Genomic DNA, 23387 nt, shown 5'->3' with positions numbered 1-23387 from the left:
GCATGCTTATTATTTAGTTAGTTTGTTATCCACCTCCTGCACCTCCGACCAGCATGGTGGAGAGCTGATAGTTTATCGACCTGCATGGCCGTGCACAGACAGTCCCCGGGTTACAGAAGGGGGGTTAGGTTACCGAGAACGATCCGTAACCCGAATTTTCCGTATATCGGAAACTGAACGATTTTCCCCAAAAATCAACGATGAAATGCCACATCCGGAAATAGTTGAGCCTCCCCTACCCGATTACTCAGTACGGTATCGCGCTGTCGTCTATTTTATACCGCTGCCTGTGGGGCCGTCCATAAATGACGTCACGTGATTTTGGACGATTTTTGACCCCCCCCCCTAGTCACACGGCGTCACAAAAAGTCAGACCCCCCCTCAAATATGACGTCACAAAGCTCTGCCTCCCCCCCTTAAAAAATAAACATGCTTCAAATCGCTTTAAACTATTGCCATTGTAGTGCGTATTTAATGTGGCGCTGCACTCTAATGTTGTAGGAGAAAACATTTATTAAAAAGTCTATTTAATTAAGTAGAACGTGTTGTCTAAATTTATTTAAAGTTGCGCATATTGATGTGACGTCACATTTCTCAACCCCACCCCCCTTCGTCACACATCGTCACAAATGTCTGACCCCCCCCCCCCCAGGTGCGTGACGTCATTTATGGACGGTCCCTGTATCGTTGTACATAATGCTCCCCACCTCCTATGATTATTTCATATTATCGAATATCTACCCCAACACTACCCCACAATTCAACTAATGAAACATATACTGTATACTCTATCCAATTGTTTATGAATGCCACGAAATATTTTAATATTAATTGTTAACAGAAAGCAATCAATTAGGCTAGGCCGATGCTTTTCCGATCGCTGTTGGCTGAGACCATAAGCAATCGAAGTGTAATTGTGTTAAATAAAGTACATACAGTAAATAACACATGAAATAAACTTAAAATTAAGAAAACTAACAACAGACACATGGGGAAAAAAGATAATTCCAAGCATAGAAAACAAAATTACATAATGCTACGAAAGGAGCTATGCATAAGGCTGCCCACCTTATCGCCTGATTAAGCTGGTTATTGTTGTTGTAATCACTAGTGAAACGTCACGGTACTCGAATTGTAAATGTTGTGGGTTCACTCTCCAACACACCGGTGTGCTGTCCTATTAAAAAATTGGCACGTTTTATTTTCGTGACAAACCTTACTAATTGGCTGTGTGGGGTGATGGCGGGGTTAACGATACATTTATAGTCAAGTGATCTAACCCCAAAACCCCTCTATTTTGGATAAAATTGGTAGCAAAAACCGACCTACTAAGTGTTAATCGTGTACATGCTGCAGCTTGGTAATGTTTGGTGAGGGTAGAAAAGCTTGAGCTAGATCCTCGATCCTGCCCGCTCCCTACTGTCCCCACAGGACACCAAACAGGGTAGCTGCAGTAGCCACAGGCTTCCACACAGCACCGCTCACACAGAGACTTGCACACAGCGGCACTCACACAGAGGCTTGCACACAGCGGCGCTGCCGCAGCCTACATTCCCTCAGAGCCACTCACTCATCCGACCCGGGCGGGGGGATCAACCATCACCCACCCGGCGACTCGTCTTCTCTATCTTGTTCCCCGCAACATGATTGGCGCTAGCCTGTCAGGCCATTAATCACACCTTATCGCACGTCTCCCTGGCAACACCTCTGGTGTCAGCGTGCAACCCCGGGCGACCCGGTATGCACCTGCTTCTCCCCAAATTAGGTGGCGGTTTGCCCGTGCAACGTTATGTTGCACACGCGCACCTGTTTGTTCTCGGTTACCCTCAGCCAACAGTGTGCGCCACGTATTTTCACCACACTACACAAGTACACCGTAGTATACACTACATTCACTGCTGTAATACGGGGCTTAGTCCCGCGCTCGTTGGCTTGAACAGTGCGGAGTTTCCGCGACAGTTGGATTGAATGGAGCGGAGTCTCGTGAACGAAATGTGTTCATAAGTCGATGACTGTTTGTAATGATCCTGATTGGCCTACACCAGAGACAGCCTTCTCTATGGCCTTGTCCTCACCAGTTTCAGACCAGAGAACACCAAAAAGGCGAATAGTAGAAAGACGAAACAAATATCAGAGCATTTATAGCACGGGTTGAGCAGTTATATCTATGGGATAATTTATTTTTTAAGTATCAAAATATGGTAAATAAGAATTGGTTTTACACTTTGTGGCGATAGAATAGGAGGTGTAAAGATGTTCAAACACCAAATAGATACCTTTTGCAAGGAATCAAGTCTGCATTAACCACACATACTTTGTGGCAAAACATGCAAACATTATCTGATAATATACGCATTGTCTTCGAAACGGATTGGCCTACACCAGAGACACATTTTTTACATGGCCTTGGTTTTGTACTGCTCGCCGTTCTCTGGTCTGACACATTGGGGGTTATTTCACCATAATTCACCACGATAGTTAATGTGGCTGCTTCTTTGAAGGCGAGGAGCATAGACGGCAATTGCAACACATTTTACATTTCAGTGGGCATTGTTGAAGGATGCCAGTCACACGAATGAATTACTATCCTCTCACCAACTTAAATAAAGGCTGTCAAACACAATATAATTAATATTAATAGGAACCCACCGCATCTCACAAAATAATCAATCCTCCAATAGTTGTGAACTGGATATGTTAAGGACATCAGCGATAAAAGACAATGTTCTGAATCTCAGTGGCCTGTAACATGGTTAAATAAATTATTTATGTGAAGGCTAAATCTCACCTCTTGAAAAAACCCCGACAAAATGAAAACTCAATAAAATAAACTTGAAATAACCACGGATGCAACCTCGAGATCAAAAGGTAAAATCTTTGCTCTACCAACACCGGTTTCCTCTTCCGTTGAATGCAACGGAGCTTAATGAAGTTGTACTGTAAATCACAAACTAGATCACTCCCACGGGCATCAAATACAAAGAAATCCCGTTAATGGCATTAACGGACTGTTGGGGCAAAGGCTGTTAGCGAGCACCTTAATGGCCTGAAAGGCACACGAGGGGGTGGGTGGCCAGCACCACGCCCTACCGCCTTTGTCTCCCCAGTGACAATGTTTACACACTGCGCCAGGTACTCATTTGAAACCGACTCTACCTAGGAGAGGCTCAGGATCTTTACAGATAATCGTCACTCCTGTTGGCCGTGAGCGGGAACCGAACTTGGTTTTGCCGAGTTCGAAGGGAAGCACGCAAACCACTACGCCACCGCGACCTACAGGTACCTCACACACCATCACACACGAACCGCGTGTGGATCTGCCTATTCATCGGTGCTACTCCCAAACAGCACAATAGTCTGTTAAAGCTATATGGGGGAATATATATATTTCCGAGTGTGCATGAGTAATGACAGGTGGGCGGTTACTGAAATTTGAGATGGCGAGATGAAATCAAAGAGTTCTGAAGCCACTCCTCAGCCACTGTCACAATTGTAGAAATTGGATCTTGGGAATAGACAATAACAGTTCTTCCATCTTCCTGAATATAACATCACTTGGAAAAATCTGGATGCTGTGTACGTGAATTTAAAAGGTGACGTAACGGTAAAACCAAATTGGCTAATTGTGTTTGTGGACATCTGATTCAAAATTAGGACTCGCCTAATTAATGTAACTGTTACACTCCGATTTTGAACACTTTAAACACGCGAAACATTAACCGCATACGGAACGTACACTTAAGTAGCACACATTCACGGTAACAGCAAAAAGTGGCTGTGAGTGCGAGACCACTTAATGAATATTCTCAGTGCAAACTCTGAATGGCTGAGTCCCTTTACGACTCCACTGTTGTGTGCAAGCCATTGCAGATTTTCTCAAGTCGAGGATACACATCCCTGAGGTCCCACAGTAGCTCCCAGAAGGGCCTGGCTTTTGATGGATCGTCGCTCAGAACAAGCTCCAGCACGCGCACGGAGGTCACTACAGTGCCCGTTTCTCTGGCCGTCTGTAAAAGTAAAAGGACCAAACGAACCCAGACTTAGCACTTAGAATGTCACAATTGTTTCGATTTACAAAGGCAAGTGGCCACACAGTGCTCGGATGACTCCTGAACACACCTGCAGCAGTGTGTGGTGAAGACAAGGGGGTAACAAAGTGGCTAGGGAGATGTTAACTACCTCGACTTCATCTTCTTGGTTCTTTCGGTAAAGTCACGTAGAAACGTCGTGAGAATTATTTTATTATGTTTTATTTGTATTATTTTATTATTTCTCTTCTACGTGACTTTACCGAAAGAACCAAGAAGATGAATCCCTGCAGTCACAAAAGCTTTAAATCGAAATTTACCTCGCCTTCTTTAGAGAAGCTCATGGGGTTCATTTTCTGTACTTTTGAGGCATAAGCAATTAGGAAATAACACTACCCAGGAACAATAAAAAAAATTGTTACACTTAATAATGGAGTGGATTCAACCGTTACACCACGGCAGTTACCTACGTTTCTCAGTTAAACAGTCAAACATCTTATCTTTATGGTAAACTGGTATCCATATTTTCTAATTTTTTTCATGTGGTAACTGTTAATTCCAAAAACTCAGATTTTAACAACCCGACTAAATACGCACCTGTAAAATACCCTTGAAGATGTCTCTGTCATCAAGTGTTGTAATCAGCTGCTCTGCGTCATTCCCCAATGCTCCGATTAGCTCTGCCTTGTTGTGGTAGACTTGATTCTGAAGGGCGCGGTCGGTGTACTGGTTCAGACGCATGAGAAATATGTTGGAGCGCTCTTTGAGGAAATCTGAAATATGGGGGTTTTTGGGTAGCGGGTTTAGATCAAGTTATGTATCAGTAATTTATACAGGTTGAGCAAAATATTTCCAAACCTGTTACACTTTTCATGAAGAGTTTATCTCGATCAGACTGCCCAAGTGCAGGTCCCTGTCTTAAGCTCCATTCAATACAATCATGCTGCTCATCTTCACCTCACATCTAAACTATTAAAACTAAAGTATATTTATTTTAGCAGGTAAGGCCCACGAAGCTATAGAGCAGTTTTTCAGATGCGACCTGGCCAAAAATGATAGCTCAACAAAGTGGCTTATCGCGTGGAAATGTATAGCAGCCAAATACTCTAAACGCATGTTGATTCTAAATGTGGAGGGAAACACCAGAGGATCCGGAGAAAAACCCACAGGTAGCATTCTGCAGTAGCTTCTCCAACTCCTCAGAGTGGGCAGCAATCACCAGATTAACCGAATAAATAATATAGTTGACCAAGAGGGAGCATCCCTTGACTATCCCTGGGCATCAATTAGCCTCCCATTTCAACTATATCATATGAAAATTTCACTGGTACATCAATGGAAAGCTTCTCTAACTACGAGGTTAAAGAAGATGATAAATAGGGTAGGTGCAAGAGGAAATCCCTGTTACACCCCAAGGTGAACAGAAAATGGCTCCGACACCCGGCCATGCAACTTTATCCAGGCCTACCCACCATCATGAAGGTCCTTAATTATTATAAGCAGACGGTCTGGGATGCTGAAAGCATAAGGAATAACTCAGAACCCTGGCGTATTGATGGTAGGCCTTGACCAGGTCAATAAAACACTACATTATAACACTCACTCCACAGTAGTCTGAGATTATTAACAAGGGCCCTTATGCAGAACAGTGATCAGCCAGTTAAGGTGCCTGCATTGTCACCGAGCCTTCACCACCAGTTTCCCCACCATACCATGCTTCACTACTCTCACCTTGCACTGACGGCTGTTTGTAGAACCCTGCACAGCGTCACTCAAAATCGGCTTCGGACACCAAAGGTCTCGAACTGTTACAGTCTAACGTTGGTTTACACTACACTACTATACACTACACTATACACTACACTACTTATACAATAGACTACTATACACTGCACTATACACTATATTATTGCACACTACGATACACGACGCTATATCTTGACTTAAAGCTTTCGTGACTGCAGGAATTCATATTCTTTGGGTCTTTCGGTAAAGTCACGTAGATAGGTTCAAAGAAAATAACAAAAAACTACGACATTTTGATCGCAACACAAGCGGTCGTCATCAGGAAAAGGGGGTTAGCTTCTAAAGGCAAACTGTTTATAAAGGTTTTAAATGGGCATAGCCCAAATGTCAGCCACCTCGCGCGCCGGCCTCGAAGTTGCTGCTCTGCGACCTTCCATTAACATGATAATCTCTCACATTAACATAGCCAACTCAGCTCGCTCGCCTTGGAGGCCACTCAACGATCCTACATTAACATGCAAATCAAATTTTTACCTGGCAGCCCTTTGATTGGTAAAAAACCCACCACCGTCGCGGTCGCTGCCCACCACTTACATTAACATTGGCTGCTGACATTTGGGCTACGCCCATTTCAAACCTTTATAAACAGTTTGCCTTCACAAGCTAATCCCCTTTTCCTTGATGACGACCGCTTGTGTTGCGATTGAAACGTCGTAGTTTTTTGTTACTTTCTTTAAACTTATCTACGTGGCTTTATCGAAAGACCCAAAGGATACTACACTATACATTATACTACTATACACTATACTACTTACTATACACTATTATACACTACTATACATTACACTACTATACACTACCCTACTTTCATCTTCTTGGTTCTTTCGGTAAAGTCACGTACGTGACTTTACCGAAAGCTTTAAATCGAAACTACACTACTTACTATACACTAGTATACATTACTATACACTACACTATATACACTATACTGTTACAGCCTCACGTCGGTTCTCTGCTATCACCCCCTCGGTGTGGAACTCTCTAATCTCTTTGCATATCCGCAACATCAAATGCACTCCGACTTTTAAGAAACATCTAAAAGCCTCTATGTTGGTCAGGCTTTCGATCAGCCCTGAGCTTGGCACCACACATCTCTGCGTTGTTGAATTTTGTCTGCAAAATCTGGCGCGTTTTTAAATGAAATTACATCAGAAGTCCATCCCATGAGGAACTATGGAGAAACTAAGGAAGACGAATGTGGTAATGGCTTGTTACCAAGGGAGCTGAGCCACTGCTTGACTTCAGGATAGTGGTCTTCCACATCTTGCAGCGCAAACATCAGCTTGAGGCAGCCATCGTTGCCTCTCATTATGAAGTCGCCGAGCAGTAGCTTCACGTTCCAGGTCCTCTTGGCTTCGGTGTAGAGCTGAGTAGTGATTCGTCCTTGCCTCGTCAACTTTTCCAGGAAGTGCTTTGGGTTCTTTCTGATCCACGCAGTCAGATCATTCTCCTTGTTACGAACGGACTGCACTGCCATACCTGTGGGTGGAAGATTTAGGTCAGATGTCAATCCTCAGGTGGCTTATAAATGCCATGACAGAGAACCAAGTCAACATATTTTACAGTTTGGTTCACTGTGAATATTAAAATCAATTCCCTTTGTTTCATGAATATATCCTGTGACCGCCACAAATTGGCTGCACAATGCAAAACGGAATTACGAGAAAACGGTGCTTTGTCAGGCTAAGATAGTGCGAACGCAATACTGGTTAAGCAAATCCATTCCCCGTAGTCCAAACTAAATTGTTTGAGACCTAAAATGCGAAACCTGAGTTTCTCTGAAGAACACTACGAAAGTGAAAAATAAAGTATTTTTTTACCAGGTAAGGATCACTGAGCTAAATAGCTATTTTTCAGAAGCGACCTGGCCACAAATAATAGCTCAACAAAGTGGCTTTTCACGTGCAAATTGATAGCAGCCAGATACTCTAAATGCATGTTTCTAAATCTGGAGGGAAACCCGAAGGACCCGGAGAAAAATCCACAAGACCACAGGGAGAGACACCACAATCTCCAAATTTACAGCATCAGGCGTCAGGGTCGGGATCAAACTGATGACCTCCTGTATACCAGGCGAGGTAATTAAAATCTTTCTAATTGTGGTGCCCCATGGTGAGATAACCAATCCAAGATCTAGACATTCTCACGACACACGCAGTCTGACTATACAACATCATCCAAAGAGTAAGAGAAGTCCAGAAATTTGCAAGAGATTCAATGTTCTACAATTAGAATTTTTTTCATCATTTGCATTCCACATTTGAAAATATTTCAAATGTTAATTGGTTGATCACACTTCAAGGAGCACAGCCATTTACCCAGGAGGTTCCTGAATTGTAATACACTGTAAATAACTCAAGGTACCTGGGAAACCCACAAAATGCTTGTGGATCGGAAACTAATCCGTTTGTATGGGCATCTACTGTAAACTCGTCCCAACAGGTTTGGTAACTCGAACGCTGAGATAACTCTTTCAGGATTTCAGACATGACCATGTGACTGCTGTCTATAACATATTCTTGATTTCAGTAATATTATTTTATCTGCACTGAAGTTGGGCTATAAAGTGTTACAAATGAGACTCAAATATTATTATTTGGCTACAGGCAAAAAAAAACAACACCAGCTGGCAGTGGTGAGAATGCAAGAGTGGTCTTTGAAGGATGTATGTCAACTGTTACAAGAAGAAAACCCAAGAGTAGATAATGATATTGATTAGCCTGCTCCTTGAAGGTTGCGCATCCAGTGTCAATGGGATAACTGAGGCATCGAGGATGCACAAACCACCTGGCCGGCCGACAGATGCATTATGGAGGCTGCCCTACCATGTTCTTGAATCCAATTCGGCAGCTGCTGGTAGTGGTTGCTCACAGATTGGAGGACGTTCAAGAGTCTCTCACACTCCGTTTCTCCTTGCTGAATGAAGTGGCTCAATACGAGCTCCACACACTCCTCTCCATGCTTGTTATTTGCTGCTTGGTAAATTTCGTCTGGAATCATGGTGGCGTTTTTGAGATGCTCCAGGAGATGTGAGGGTTCCACTCCAATCCAGGCCTTGAGATTATCTTTGTTTTGAAGGATGAGCGTCACGGTCTGGCTGTCACATACCACCTGCAGTGGAAAAACACCATGTCTATATTTATTTTAATGTATTAAAATGGAAGGTATCGGTGTAATTACAAAGCCTGCATAATACAGTGAAATATTTTAAAAGTCAATGTGAATACATTTCTGTGGTGAGTTTATCTGATTTTCACGTCATACCTCTGTAAGAAGTGGATCAGTTTCAGTTGTGTTTCTTGTCATTTTAGTCCCTGAGAAATTAACACGTGAAAGTTGGGTTACTACTGCTCCTGCTTTGAGATACAGAATAAAGCACCCTCTAATATTGCAACTCAGTACTAGGGATATCATGTGACAGTGACTAACTACGGAATAAGGAGATATCCTCCATATATTTTTATTGTGTGTATATATATATATATCTTTATTATCCATAATTTATTGTTGAGTTACGTATTTAAACATGATTACTTCGGGAGTCTGTGAATGAGACATTGACATAAGGTGAGAAGTTATGAATGCATTAAGGGTTCCATTAGTGCAAGAGTTGAGCTATTGATGGAGATGAAATAGAAGGTGGTTAGAGAGATTTTATATAAAAGTTTGAGGCAAAATATATTGAATACAGTTATCACTAACTTATCAGAAGAGTGTAATTTGAGAAAAAATCTTTTCATCAGAAGGAATACTTCAAATCTAGGTAACAGTTCCATTTCACGAGCCAGATGCCAGGTGTATATTTAGTTGAAGACAGGGCGAAGATTGGTTAAATAGCAGCTCAGAAATCTTTGTACAATTGAGCAAAAAAACCAAATCATCCCGGTGATGTAAACCATACACACACAGGACAATGCTGGGGTCAAGGAGACGATGGGAGAGGTCACATACATCACAATGAAGGGTTGTCACTGTAGTATAAGAATTATGCAATTCAGACCACACAAAACATTGAAAGTGTTTATAGGGAACATCCAAGTTTTGCCGTTAAATGCACAGACACATTGCTTCAACTCTGTCAGATATTATGCTTTAAGACAGAACAGTATACTTACAGAACCGGTTCACTCTTCTTCTGACAATGTGCCATTTTCTTCTCACGAAGATGATCAGTGCGATTGCGAGAGTACATCCCAACACGATGACAGCTATGGTTGTGATAATAAAAAAACACGAATCCATTAGGACAGGAACATTTACATTCATCCTACACATCTGGATGTATTGTAAAATAATCCCATCGATTAAAATGGCGATTCCTGTACTGCCTTTAAATCGAATGGGTTTCTTTGACAGTCAATGGATTGTCCAATAAGAAAAACCCCAGTTATTTCAATGCAGATTCAGGAATTGCGATTGAAATGAATGGGGATGCTATGAACTACACAGGTTCAGTACATTCCATTTAAACGAATGAGATTGACACCCAAAGAACTGTCTGCAGAATTTACATTTGATCCATTAGATATCCCTGTATCTGCATTCAAATGAACGGGATTGACGTGGTGATTCCAAAGATATTGCACATTTTGTAAATTTCCCATAAAATAGACTGGCGATCAAGTTATTATGATTTAAATCTAAATTAGATGGCATATATTTTTTATTAGAATATCCTTCATAGTGGGGTAGGACAGGTCAAAATAGTACAAGAATAATAAAACTTGAAAATAATTTGCAAATTGCCTATTGGTAAGAAAAAAATATAGGCAGTGATAGGACATTGTAACATGCGAATTGCCCATGGAATATTAGTTATTCCTAAAGGCATCATCCGTGTTTAAATGTTCAGATTCAAATATGATTGTTGCAGGAATGGTCCAGAACTAGCCGAGTATGGACTTGCAATTTAAGCTCGAAAAATGTGCAGGTTGGTCATAAACATGGACAATGGTTGGCTATGAAAATCTAGTTTACGTGTATTGCCTTAATTATGCATTCCCTCTCTCCGGTACAAAAGCTAGGCTCAGCACTCACATGGGGGACACATACAGCGATGTTCTTCTTGTGTCTCCTGAAAGTACCTGGCCATATCAGCCATGTCTGGGGAAAAGAAAGCTGCAGCTAACTGGCCAAATCTTCATGATCCAGGAAAAAATACGTGACTACAGTTACACCTCCTGCCGAGGCATTAGGCTCCACCGAGGGATGCGGGAGTTAACACTGTTTTCTTCAGCTCAATGTGAATGGACCACCTGCGGCTAAACGCGATATCATTAATCAATTAAGCCACTTCACATAATATCGACGTCATCTATTTACAGGAGACATATTTTAGATGATCAGGCAAAGCATTTCCAGATAGCCAATACGACCTTGTCTGTTTCTCACTTCACTCAAAAATATGTCTGTGCACTGTGCATGAAATGTGATTGACATCAAGCCACTGCCACCCTCTATTGTCTGCCATTTTGTATGCATTGGCAACTTCCCCAGAAGCCGGCATTGCCGATCATTCATCCACATCGGACTACAGCTGCCCATCATCACGAGCACCTTAAAACAACGTTGAAACTTTCACAAGGTAAGGTGGACAGACTACACTGCAGTGGTTGAGTGTGGCATGGTCTGCATCCCGAGCACCATCTCAATATATATGAAGCATGCCCAAGCTTTATGGGGGCACTGACCAGAGGCATAGCTAGGGTGGGGCAGGGGGGTACATATGTCCTCGGGCGCCAAGGTAAAGGGGTGCCAAAATGAGGCTTACAACGTTACATTATAACTTATTGCGGCGGGCACGGCAGCCTCAAACTACTGCACAAATCTACACCTCAACCTAAATATTTATATATCCCGCCACACACAACCTACATGTCATGTAATTACATTTTGGTATGCGTGCATATTAAGAACTTACATGGAAGAACGAATTTGCGAATTTCACTGCAAATTTTATTAACAATAGCAGTTTCAATTGCAAGCTGTGAGCGGTCGTTCAGCAAATTGAAACTTATTCTGTCGTATTTGCGTGCTTCAATGGGACAAGATCGTCTCAGCGATCTTGCTCTTCTTAGCGTTGAAAGAGAAACATTGGAAAAACTGATTTTGATTACGTGATTGACCAGTTTGCGACAGTGAAATCAAGAAAAATGAATCTTTTGTAGACTATGTCAACCAGTCTACGACAGTGACTGAGTGAGCCATGTAATATAATTTCTATAAATTTGCTTCTTTAAATACAATGTTTAATAAGACTTTTTTTTTATTTTTATAGTTCGTCCCCGGGCGCAAAATATCCTAGCTACGCCTCTGGCACTGACAAAATAATCCACTGACAAAAGGTGTTTATGCTATCTATGCCGCATGCCTTGATGTTGAGTGTGCCGAGATACACATGTGCACACAAAAACAAACATGTTTCTTTGAACACTGAGTTTAACATGTTTAATTGTAATTATTATGCTTTGTTTAATTGATTGATCAATCAGTTTTGTATATACATTGTTATTTTTTTTGGTGTGGTTTTCATAAAAGCCCTCTTGGGTTTCCCACTTCACCTGCACACCTTTTTACCTTTTTTATTTTGACTGTTTGTCTTTCGGTTGTTTTTTTGTGTGCAAATAAACAAAGAAAGAAAAGAAAAACCGTGACCGCCAGTACTTTGCATAAATCCCCCCACCATAAATGTGCTGCCAAGATGCTGGACAAGTTGCAACATGTGGCACCGGAGTTGCCCCTTTACGTTGAGATCTTCAAGCCTCCACCCATGCGTCTGAAGTCCGAACACCCAGTGTGGGCATGATCACATCACAGCCCAATGAGTCGAGTATGTGGGATACTCGCACTGCTTGGGGCGAGGAATGGAGATGCGTGGATGTTGCCTAAAAATAACCTCATCAGAGATTCGTCTGACCAGATGCCTGGCTTCGACCTGCCAAGGTAGCAATGGGTTCAGATGAACCACTTCCGGTGTGACCTGGGCAGGGTGTGTGTGCCACTTCTGAACATCGATGGGGTGTACTACTAAGTGACAGCCCGCTGTGTGAATGCAGAGATCAGGAGACCATGACGCAAATCATCTCTGGCTGTGAAGACCGTTAGGGTGTACCTGGTGGACTGGTTGCCCTGCACGTGCTGGAGAAGGCTGTCACATGGCTCTGTGGCTACGCGGACTGATGTGCACTCACAGAACATTGACACATATTTAGTATTTACTTTTCTTGTGTATCTGGTGTGAAATTCACGTGAAAAAGCATTTGCTAAATATTCATTCTCAATGCAGTTTTAATGAGAAGTTACCAGGATCTCATTGGCAGAAGCAACTTTCTCCAAGGCATTGGTTAAAGCAACGAGTTTAGCATCGTGTAAGCCTACCTGTTTTATACCCTTGATGAACACTGAGCTGTGATTCAGGAATACAGCGCTGCGAGTCGTTGGGGTCTGTTTCGAGCCCCTCCTTACACCCACACACGGTGTCCTGAGCCAAGGAACAGGAGACAGTCACCTCCTTATCTGAAAAGAGAAGCAAACACCTCGTCAGCGTGTGATGTCCTTTCTGCAGGACAACCCGACTGGGTCGAGACTTCAGGGGTGTCCTGTTTGGAGTTTTGGTCAAATGCTCATTCTGTTTAATTTCTTTCATTTCGGGTCAAGCCTGATATCGGCAGATTATTTAAACTCTATTGTAATATAAAATGTATAAACATACAATGTACGTATGTCAGCAAGCTACTTGCTGTGCTGTCATTCACCTGCTCCACAAACGTTGCACAACGTGCACATCACCTCCTGGTTGTCTCTTTCCATGAATCTGCCCCGAGGGCACGGCTCACACATGGCACCCTGTCCATCAGCTATGCAGTCCTGGAACTTGTACATCCCTGAAGGACGAAGAAATGTGAGCAATGGAGTTGTTATAACCACACTGGACCACAAGTTGGTTCAGTGAGACACAGGCTGTACTAACAATCAACCAGTGTTAAGACTAATGGCTCGACTGAACACTAATTTCCTCAGTAATCAATCACTTTTTGTACCCTGATCGTGGTGAGCAATGGAGTTGTTATAACCACACTGGACCACAAGTTGGTTCAGTGAGACACAGGCTGTACTAACAGTCAACAAGTGTTAAGACTAATGGCTCGACTGAACACTAATTTCCTCAGTAATCAATCACTTTTTGTACCCTGATCGTGGTGAGGTCACAGGTTTTAAAAAGGCCCAGTTGGGTTCCTTTCCACAAGAGCAGAGCCTGTGACTTGGTGAGAAAAAGAAGCACCCGGTCACCACACTTGTCATTTCACAGGGGTTGAGATCTGCATGTATGTGCTTTGCTTTACCTGCACGACACAGCTCACAACAGACTCCTCGTTGAGTTTTGTAGAATCCATCTCCACACTCATTGGTGGCAGACAGCTCCTACGGTAACAGGACATACAGAGAAGATTCACACAAAATGCGGTGATTCGGCTAAAGTCACCAAACGTTCTGGCATGACATGGAGAGTCCACATGGTTTCAAAAAGGTTGCACTGGTGTCCCCATGAATCAGGATTTTATATACAGTTACATTTGTTGCAGAGGTCGCAAACGGGTTTTGATTCCTTAACCGTACCCGGCTGCACCAGGGTCGCAAACGGCGACCCCTACCCAGCCGAGTACGGATAGCCGTTCCCTACCCGTACCCGTACCCTACCCGAAATGAGTGACAAACGGCTACTCACCAGTGACTCACGGCCTACCCGTACCCGGCCGCACCAGGGTCACAAACGGCTACCCGTACCCGTACCCGGCCGGGTACGGGTAGCCGGGTATCGGGTAGGGTACGGGTATCGGGTACCCGGTTGCGACCTCTGATTTGTTGTACCCATTGGTCAACTAATTGTTTGGACAGAGGGTGTCGCCACTCACTGTGTGGTACGGGCTAGTGGTTGAATGGGCATGATTACGTAAATGAAGAGTTGGACTTTCCCCGGTCGAGACTCCCAGGAATTTGGTTGTTTTACACTTCAGTAATCCCTCGTTTAAAGCAGTAGTAGATGCGTTCCTCAAAAGTGCCGCATTAAGCAAAAATGCATTGAGCAATACAGATGCCCCTGTATGACCAGTCTGATACACACTCTTACACATCAGAATCTGAATATGTATTCATCCTGGAGGAATCCGATGAACTATGAAGCTACTTTTGACAGATATCCATTAGGGGCGGGTAAGAATGTCACAACAACAAACAGTACAAAAACATGATATAAGTGCAAATTAGAAGAAATGTAAAGAAATCACCCAAACACATAACTTACTAATAAAACTAAACTATCCCCATCCTACCAGGCAAAGCCCACTGAGGTATTAACCTTGTTTTCAAAAGCAACCTGGCTACCACGTATGATAGCTAAACAAAGTGGCACATAATTTTGACATTTATGGCACCAAAATAATCTAAATAATCTCAATGCATGTTTCTAAATACGTGGCTGGATGAAGATACACTTTTATTCAGGGCCATTCCATCACATGAGCTGGTAGTGGGAATGTTCTGTGATTGTAGAACTCGGCATGTGGTTAGCGACAGCCAGGGTAGTGGTGGCTGAATACATCGTGGTGATGAGGCTAAAGTCAAGTAATCTGTAATGTCCCCAATCTCATACATTTGTAGTGACACCCCACATTGTAGTCGTCAATAATAGGAGTCTTCATTTCTTCCAGAACAAGACACATGGGGCGGTCTTCAAGAATGCCCTTCACTCCAAGCGTCTCAAGCTCTCACGTTTCCCCCCTCTTACATATCCCTCAAGCTCCTTTCTTGAATGTTTCTTGACCCCCTTTCCCTCCAGCCCATCACCTTACACTTTCTCTTTAAGACCACAGCCAATCTTCCTATTAATAGTCCTGTTTCCCCACTCTTTCCATTTTGTATTTCTCCTCAAATCCGTCCAATGTCCCTGCCTCTAACCAATCCCCAGGCCCGTGAAGTTACTAATCAGATGGCTTGTTTGAACTTCCTGATTATCCGTGTCACGTGGTGTCTACCACGTCAGGTGAGTACCGTTAGTAGTGATATATAATCATTACATATTTTCTGAAGCTAAGCAAGATTGCACAAGAGTCAGTGCATCTCATTGGTTTCCAACGTGGAACGGCAAGAGGATGCCAGTCACAAGAGACTTGGAATCTTATTTGGGCTCCCATATTGCAAACGAACTACGTGCACGCACTGTACTGGTACGCGAAAACTTTGCAATGGTGGGTTTTCCAATCGCGGATCTGATGTTTTGCGCCAAAAGTATTGTGCCTCGACCAATTCGCATGGTTGACCGCGAGATTCCTGCCTAGATCGTAAAGAAGTGCAATCTGTGCTCCTGTAACATGGTGGTAGTTGCGGTCCTGAAGAACGCCGCGTTATGGAAAAATCGTGTTATAATAGATAATATATAACATAGGGTGTATAAAGCACAGTCCGCGATAACACATCAGATGCGTACTCAGGCTGAACAAAGACCGAAGTGCGTGGGTAGCATCTAGAAGCATCCAGCAGCATCCCAATGCCTTGTGTATTGTTGGTATACTACGACAGCCATTACAACCGCTTATTCCTACTCGCGCTGTGAAATACTTCCGTTCACTCCATCGCGCTATATCCAATTCGCGTTATGAAAACTACATGCAGCGTTAAAGGAGCAGGCGGACTGCACTGTATTCTAACCACACTGCTTGAGATGACATTGCCGTGGAAGAACCTACGCCCCATCTTGGCCGCCCCACGCGGACCATCGCGGGTTCCAGTTCATGTGCTGTTCCCATCATCCAGTGAGGCAGTGACGTTCAGCCACGCAATTCTTACCAGAGGTGGGACAAAGTCATTGTTATGCAAGTCCAAGTCGAGTCGCAAGTCATCAAATTCATGACTCGAGTCTGACTCGAGTCCAAGTCACATGACTCGAGTCCACATCTCATAGGTAGGACAAAGTCATTGTTATGCAAGTCCAAGTCGAGTCGCAAGTCATCAAATTCATGACTCGAGTCTGACTCGAGTCCAAGTCACATGACTCGAGTCCACACCTCTGATTCTTACTGTACGAGTTACAGTCGATCATCGATTATCTGGCTTCCAACATTCTCCAGCGGTCCCGGGCCATCAGACGAAACCGGGAAAGCCTCTCCAAAGGCTGTACCGAGTCTGGCGATTGGCACCGTGTGCGTGACAGAAAAAGTAGCCATGCTTGATTTGTGTCAAATATTATAGTACATTATACAACAATTTCGATTTAAGGCTTTCGTGACTGCAGGGATTCATCTTCTTGGTTCTTTCGGTAAAGTCACGTAGAAGGGAAATAATAAAATAATAAAAATAAAACATAATAAAATTATGTAATAACATAACATAATAAAATACAATTCTCACTTGTGAGAATTGTATTTTATGATGTTTTATTTTAATTATTTTATTATTCCCTTCTACGTGACTTTACCGAAAGAACCAAGAAGATTATACAACAACTTAAGCAATGAAAATACTGCACATATATACATATTTCATGACTAATAACTGCAGTAATCAAAACAGAAAATATACAGTGCGATCTGGCGATAACTGCGTGTAATTCGGCGTTCATATCAGTCCGGCGACCGTCAAAACACAAGTTGTTAGAAACAAGAGCGGAGTAGTACTAAGTACATTAGCCCATGTAGAGTCTTCGAGATTGGAGTGGTAAGGACAGTACAGTGAATACAGTAACTTTTTACAGTAGGAAATACTTTGTCTATTTGTATGTTTATGTACGCAAACACATTTTTAAAACAACAAAAAACGTACACAACACCTAAAAAAATGTCAAGCAAGAATGTGCAAAAATAAGCAATTTTTTAAAATCATGATTGTTGATTAGCCGGCATTTTTGAAAATCCAGTGCTCCCTTCCCCCCACGAAAGCCGCCGGATAAAAGATGATGGACTGTAAAATACTTTCTAGAAATACATAAACCGGTTTTATATTAGACAAGTATAGGGGCTTTCCACACACGTGTCTATTAGTGTTAACATTTTTTCAGCGCTCTTCACTGAAAACCCTAATGCACCCTAACTATAAACCAAGGCCGTAGCAATAGAGTCAACATTGGGGGGGACCAAATCTTTCAGGGGGTCTGGGGGTCCCCCCCCCCCAGAAACAATCTAAATTTGAATACGAACTTCCTGACATTTCCTGCCTAAAATATATTTAGGATGACCTTTTCATTTTATTTTTTATAATGTCTAATAGTGTACTGTATTACATTGCTCTGTTCTTTTTCTTTTTTCCTTTTCTTATGTCATTGTATGTAATGGCAGAGATTAGGGATTATTAAAGTACAACCATAACCACAATCGTATAAACAGAAATCTATTTTATAGCAATATATTGGGGGGGGGGGGGACAATTTGAGCATATTTCAATATTGGGGGGGGATGTGTGTCCCCCAATATCTATTGTAATTACGGCCTTGCTATAAACGACTAAACGATGTTTTATTTTACCAGGTGTAAGGCGACCACTGAGCTGCGTAGCTCGTTTTCAGACGAACGACCTGTCTATCACAAACGAAAGATCAACGAAATGGCTTGTCATCGCGTGGAAATGTATAGAAGCCAGATACTCTAAACGCGTCTTTTTTAATGTGGAGGGGAAAACCGGAGGATCCAGAGAAAAAAAATCCACGGGGAGAGAGAAACACGCAAACTCGCGAGCTGCCTGCCGACCAGGGGCTTTGTGGTGTAGCCCAGATGCTCAAACATCAAACAGATGTAGGGGTGTTAGAGAGAGCCCGTTATGCATGGCAGCCTATGGAAAACAAGCACAGTGGGCGGGGCTACGTGAGTGCACGGGCAGGTGCCCTCTACGACGTCCGCGCTTCGGACGTTACGATCCCCCGGGGCCCCACCCCTCAGGGAGGGGGGAGTATAAAAGGGGAATGTATCGGGGGGCTCGGGAGTGATGTGTTAGCTAAGAAGAGAAGACGGAAGACGTCCTAGATAGAGCCCTGGTCTCCCCCTGGTACGCCGTCCTTATCAGGACCGCGCAGGCTCGAGCCAGTGGCGTGGTACCAGAGCCAGAGCCAGTGCTGGTCTGGACTCTGGGTACCGGGCCCGACTGACCAGTGTCGGGCCAAGATAGCCTCCCCTAGTCTACGAGTGGAGGACTCTGAGGCAGGCTAGGGTTAGCTAGGAGGTGTGTCTTCAGATAGACGGGTGAGGGGGCCGATACCCCCTCAAGTGTGTATGTCACAACGTATGGTGTTAAATAAACCAGTGTGCCTCCAACTATCCGGTGTGAACGAGTCGTGAGCGTTACTACACAGATACCCTTCGCAAGACAACACGCCTTGCGAACGTTTAAAAGGCAATGCGCAGATATTTATCGGGGTGTTTGTTGCATTTTATTTTTTGCCACGGGTATCTGTGGGCTAACGCAGTACTTGACGATGCCTTGCAATGCTAGGTATCTGTTTGGTTGTTCGAACATCTTAACACAACTCCTGTTTTATTATTGCCAGAAAGGGTAAAAAAACTATTTTTTTCCCATCATTTTTTTTTATACTAACAAAAAAATTGAGATGCGGTGTGGCAGTTTACACAGCGTCCAGTGGAACTCTCCGGGGTAGGGAGTCGGGGGTTATTTAAGACACTTGCCGCGCTGGAACGGCGATCTCAGGATATCAAAGTGCAGCGCGAGGTCATCCTCACCACCACCATGATGAGAAGTGGCAGCAGCAGCAGCCCGCTGAGTCGCCCTTGGAGTCCTCCACTTCGTGGAGTCATGGCCACTTCCTTCTTCTGTCTCCACGGCAGGCGCTGCACGGCTCCTCCCGTGTCCACGGACCCACGCGCTCCGCTGCTCCTGGCCGTGTCCTCCTTTCACAAGTTGCCGTTCAGAGCGATGTTCCTAATTCGTCTGCGGGGGGTGGGTGGGTATGTGGGTTGAGGCGGGTTGACGATTTAAAACGACGCTAAGGTTCGGGATTCAAACAGGCGACTGATGTAATCGTGGTGAATGGAAATGCTCCGCTGTCGCGGTATGTATAAGTTTCACTTTGCGCCTCTTGCGTCAGTGTGGGAGGGCAGGTGTGTCACCAGAGAGGCTGTTCTCGATTAACTTTTGTTTCTGACAGCAGGCGGTAAGGGGTTCGCGATTCGAGAATCGAATTTTACCAAATTAAGCCGAAGAACCAAATGTATTGTGAGTGGGTTTTTTTCGGGCAGTCATTGGAGACCGGACTGAGACCATCAACGAACTATACTTGAGAATCCCAGTTTAATTACAACTCTTTAAGTCTGCGGGTCTCTTTGTGAATCTGCAGGTCTCTGTGAGTCTATGAATCGTCTGTGTTAGTCTGTCGATCTCGGTGAGCCAGAGTCTCTGTGAGAGTGTGAGTCAGTGTGTGTCTTTGTGCTTCTGTGAGTCTGTTTGCGTCTGAGTCTCGATGCGAATCTATAATTCGTAATGGGTTCGATCGAGACCCTGACGCCTACTGTATATTTGGAATTTGCATGTTTTTCCCTCCACATTTAGAATTAACATCACGCGTTTAGTGTCATTTGGCTGCTATAAACGTCCACGTGATGATGATATCAGCCACTTCGTTGAGCTGCCATCATTTGAGATGGCCAGGTCGCTTCTGAAAAAGAGCTACGTGGCTCAGTGGGGCCTTCCCTGGTATAATAAAAATAGTGTATAGTTTTATAATGGTTAAAAACAGAAATGAATATGCAAAGGAAATATTTTTTAGGGGCCAATTCATTAGGGATCACAAGACACCCGTAGCACTGCTGTAGAGTAACTTGCACAGTTACATGCCACACAGGAACCCTCCTGCTGCATGAACTATAACCGAGTCGCGTTGAGGCTATTGCAAATGACGACTTGTAATTGAATGAATGAATACATCGGATAAAGCTATGCGGGCAACTTGTTTTTCTATAAGCACAATTAATTGAAACAACACAAACAGCAACAGCACAAACCCGTTAGATTTTTTACAAAGAGGACTTTCCACACACATGGCCATCAGTTCTTCTTTCGTATGGCGTTGTGAAAGGCACAGTTTTTTTTTTATTAACGATCGTCATAAATTAATGTAAAGGTTCATCATCCAGTCCAATGGTGTGGTTGACGCAGTGTGGATTTCAGCGATACCGCCAGGATGTGCATGGATGGAGCATTCATCGGTGATGTGCGTGATGGTTTGGACTTCTCCACAGTCGCAGTTGGGCGATTCTTTGATCTTACATTTATGGAACATGTACACGCATCTGCTGTGTTGTGTTCGAGCGCAGTTCAGCGTGGTCCATAGTCGTCATGGAAGAGAGAATCCCGGTACTTCCACCGTTGGATCGTGAATGATGTTTTTGTTTGCCACGTCCATAGCCACCCACGATTCAGACCACCGAGTGGCAGTGTCTTTATTTTCGGCGGCTAGAGCGGAGGCGCATATCCAGAACGGTTTCCTGGATTTTAGCCTTGGGCGTAGGGGTTCCTTTAGATCTTGATGGAGCAGCAGAGTAAAGTTCTTCATTATCTTCTTGTATTTCGATTTAAAGCTTTCGTGACTGCAGGGATTCATCTTCTTGGTTTTTTCGGTAAAGTCACGTAGAAGGGAAGTAATAAAATAATAAAAATAAAACATAATAAAATGAAACAATTCTCACGACGTTTCGGCCACAACGCAAGCAGCCGTCCTCAGGTGAAGAATGAGACACTTCAAGCTAGGAACTTACATATAAGCTGGGTTGGGGGTGGTAGAAGAGCGCCTTAACAAAAATAATGTGCTCAGCATTTCGGTGATTAGTCTAATTGTCGGGTGGTAAGGCGCAGCTTTCGCAAGCTTTAGCAGGAGTCCCTTCCACCATACGGTATCGTAAGCTGAAGAGAGGTCCATGAAAGCTGTTGCAGTTTTGAGCTGGCGTTCGAAACTGGCTTCGATGTGAATTGTTAAGGCAAGCACCTGGTCGCAACAATTTCGACCAGTTCTAAATCATGCTTGTTCCTGGGGAACTATTTCTTCAAGCGTGGACATCAGCCTTTTGAGCGGAAGCCACTCCATTAATTTGTAGCAGATGCTGAGTAGGGAGATAGGGCGGTAGTTTTGAGCGTCCGATGCGTCCGTGCCTTGTTTCAGAATGGCTATTATCCTTGCCTCTTTCTACTCCTTCAGAACAATGCCTGTGGAATGGATGTCAGTGAAGAATGTGGCTATCCATTGTCTCACTCTTGGTCCCAAGTTATTGATGAATTCTGGATAAATAGCAACACCTGAGGCTTTCCCGCATTTCAACTTCCTCCGCTGAGAATAGACGGGATCATTCATATGTTTTTTGGCAGTTATCTAGTGTGCAATAAAGTTATTTGTAGACTTTCCGTCTTATCTGTTTGTCGATTGAAGTTCGTGAATTGTTCATAAGTTGCCTAGCAATCTCGTCAGGACTGACTTGCGGAGGTTTATAAGCTGGCGTCGCGGCTGCTCCCATCAGCCTCAGGAGGCCCCAGGCTTCATGGCTCGATTTTGCAAAGTCAAGTGCCTCAACTGTTTTGCAGCACCTTTCTCTCCTTTGCAAATTCAGTGACTCGAGTAAGGCTTTTGCAGTCTCCTGCGTCATATCAGCATTGAATTTCTGGAAAAACTGTTCGCTTACTGGAGTCCAATATGGAGTGAAGACCTTTCTGCAGCCTCTTGCGATGTTGGCGTTTGCAACTGCCTTGATGAGACCAACAAAGTGAAGATATTTCGATTTAAAGCTTTCGTGACTGCAGGGATTCATCTTCTTGGTTCTTTCGGTAAATTCACGTAGAAGGGAAATAATACAATAATACAAATAAAACATAATAAAATATTATGTAAAACATAATAAAATATTATGTTTTATATATAAAAAGATGAAGTGAAGATAATTGACTGCACGTGGAGGTATCATTCCAACTGATTCTTCCAAGTCCACCGTGAAATTCACTCATTCAGGTGATCTCAGATTCCAACGTGGTTTTGGTATGCAGCAGAAGAGCAGAATCTGAAGACCGATATGGTTCACTACAGGTCTATGTTGGCTATTTGAAAAGTCGTCTAGGACTTTTCTCATCGACGGCATCGGATTTCCGTTCTAATCCCGAGTCACAAAACATGAATCGGATGTATAGCACTTTTTCCACCTCGCCGACTTGAAAGTACCGTGGTCTTTTGCGTCATAGAGCAAGCGCTGGTCTTCTGCCGCTGCCCATGATGTCAGTTGTTCACCAGCTCTATCGTTGGCACTATAGCTCCACAAGGTGTGGTGGATGTTGAAGTCGCCTATGTGGATGATAGGGTGGCTTGGCTGTGGTAATGCTGGACACGGCCATTTTATACCTGGAGGCTTGTAGATATTGACCACTGTCACGTCATTGATCTTGATGGCAATGTAGTGTGGCGAGGTATGTGGCATGACCTGGACCGTGTCCTTCAGGTCGTTCTTTATGTATGTGTAGGGGTGTTACAGGAGGGAAACGGACGAGTACACAGGGGTGTCCACATCCACGTCCGCAAACGGT

At 43.6% G+C, this 23387-nt stretch overlaps 1 protein-coding gene across 1 annotated transcript; it reads right to left on the bottom strand.

Moving 5' to 3' along the window:
- Nucleotides 1–667: 667 nt before the first annotated feature.
- LOC144733010 (uncharacterized) lies at nt 668–19899 on the bottom strand. Its single transcript, XM_078614716.1, has 10 exons — nt 19553–19899; nt 14177–14255; nt 13589–13717; nt 13212–13349; nt 9950–10042; nt 9099–9148; nt 8660–8945; nt 7050–7313; nt 4626–4801; nt 668–4007 (listed from the first exon to the last, which is right to left on the bottom strand). The coding sequence occupies exons 1-10, from the start codon at nt 19625–19627 to the stop codon at nt 3837–3839; spliced, it is 1461 nt and encodes a 486-aa protein (XP_078470842.1). The 5' UTR covers nt 19628–19899; the 3' UTR covers nt 668–3836.
- Between the last annotated feature and the right edge of the window lie 3488 nt (nt 19900–23387).

This window comes from Lampetra planeri, chromosome 45 (assembly GCF_965212315.1).
Source record: "Lampetra planeri chromosome 45, kcLamPlan1.2.h2, whole genome shotgun sequence".
In the NCBI taxonomy this organism is placed as follows: domain Eukaryota; kingdom Metazoa; phylum Chordata; class Hyperoartia; order Petromyzontiformes; family Petromyzontidae; genus Lampetra; species Lampetra planeri.
Note: the sequence above shows the minus strand (reverse complement) of the source record. Positions and strands in the feature narration are given on the sequence as shown.

What these genes read in the sequence shown, in the direction of transcription:
- LOC144733010 (XM_078614716.1), bottom strand. Translation starts at nt 19,627, where the DNA reads ATGACTCCACGAAGTGGAGGACTCCAAGGGCGACTCAGCGGGCTGCTG. An exon ending in CTGATCCACTTCTTACAGAG is followed by an intron (nt 8,946 to 9,098) that starts GTATGACGTGAA and finishes TTTCCACTGCAG; the next exon opens with GTGGTATGTGACAGCCAGAC. An exon ending in GCAGTGGCTCAGCTCCCTTG is followed by an intron (nt 4,802 to 7,049) that starts GTAACAAGCCAT and finishes CCCATATTTCAG; the next exon opens with ATTTCCTCAAAGAGCGCTCC.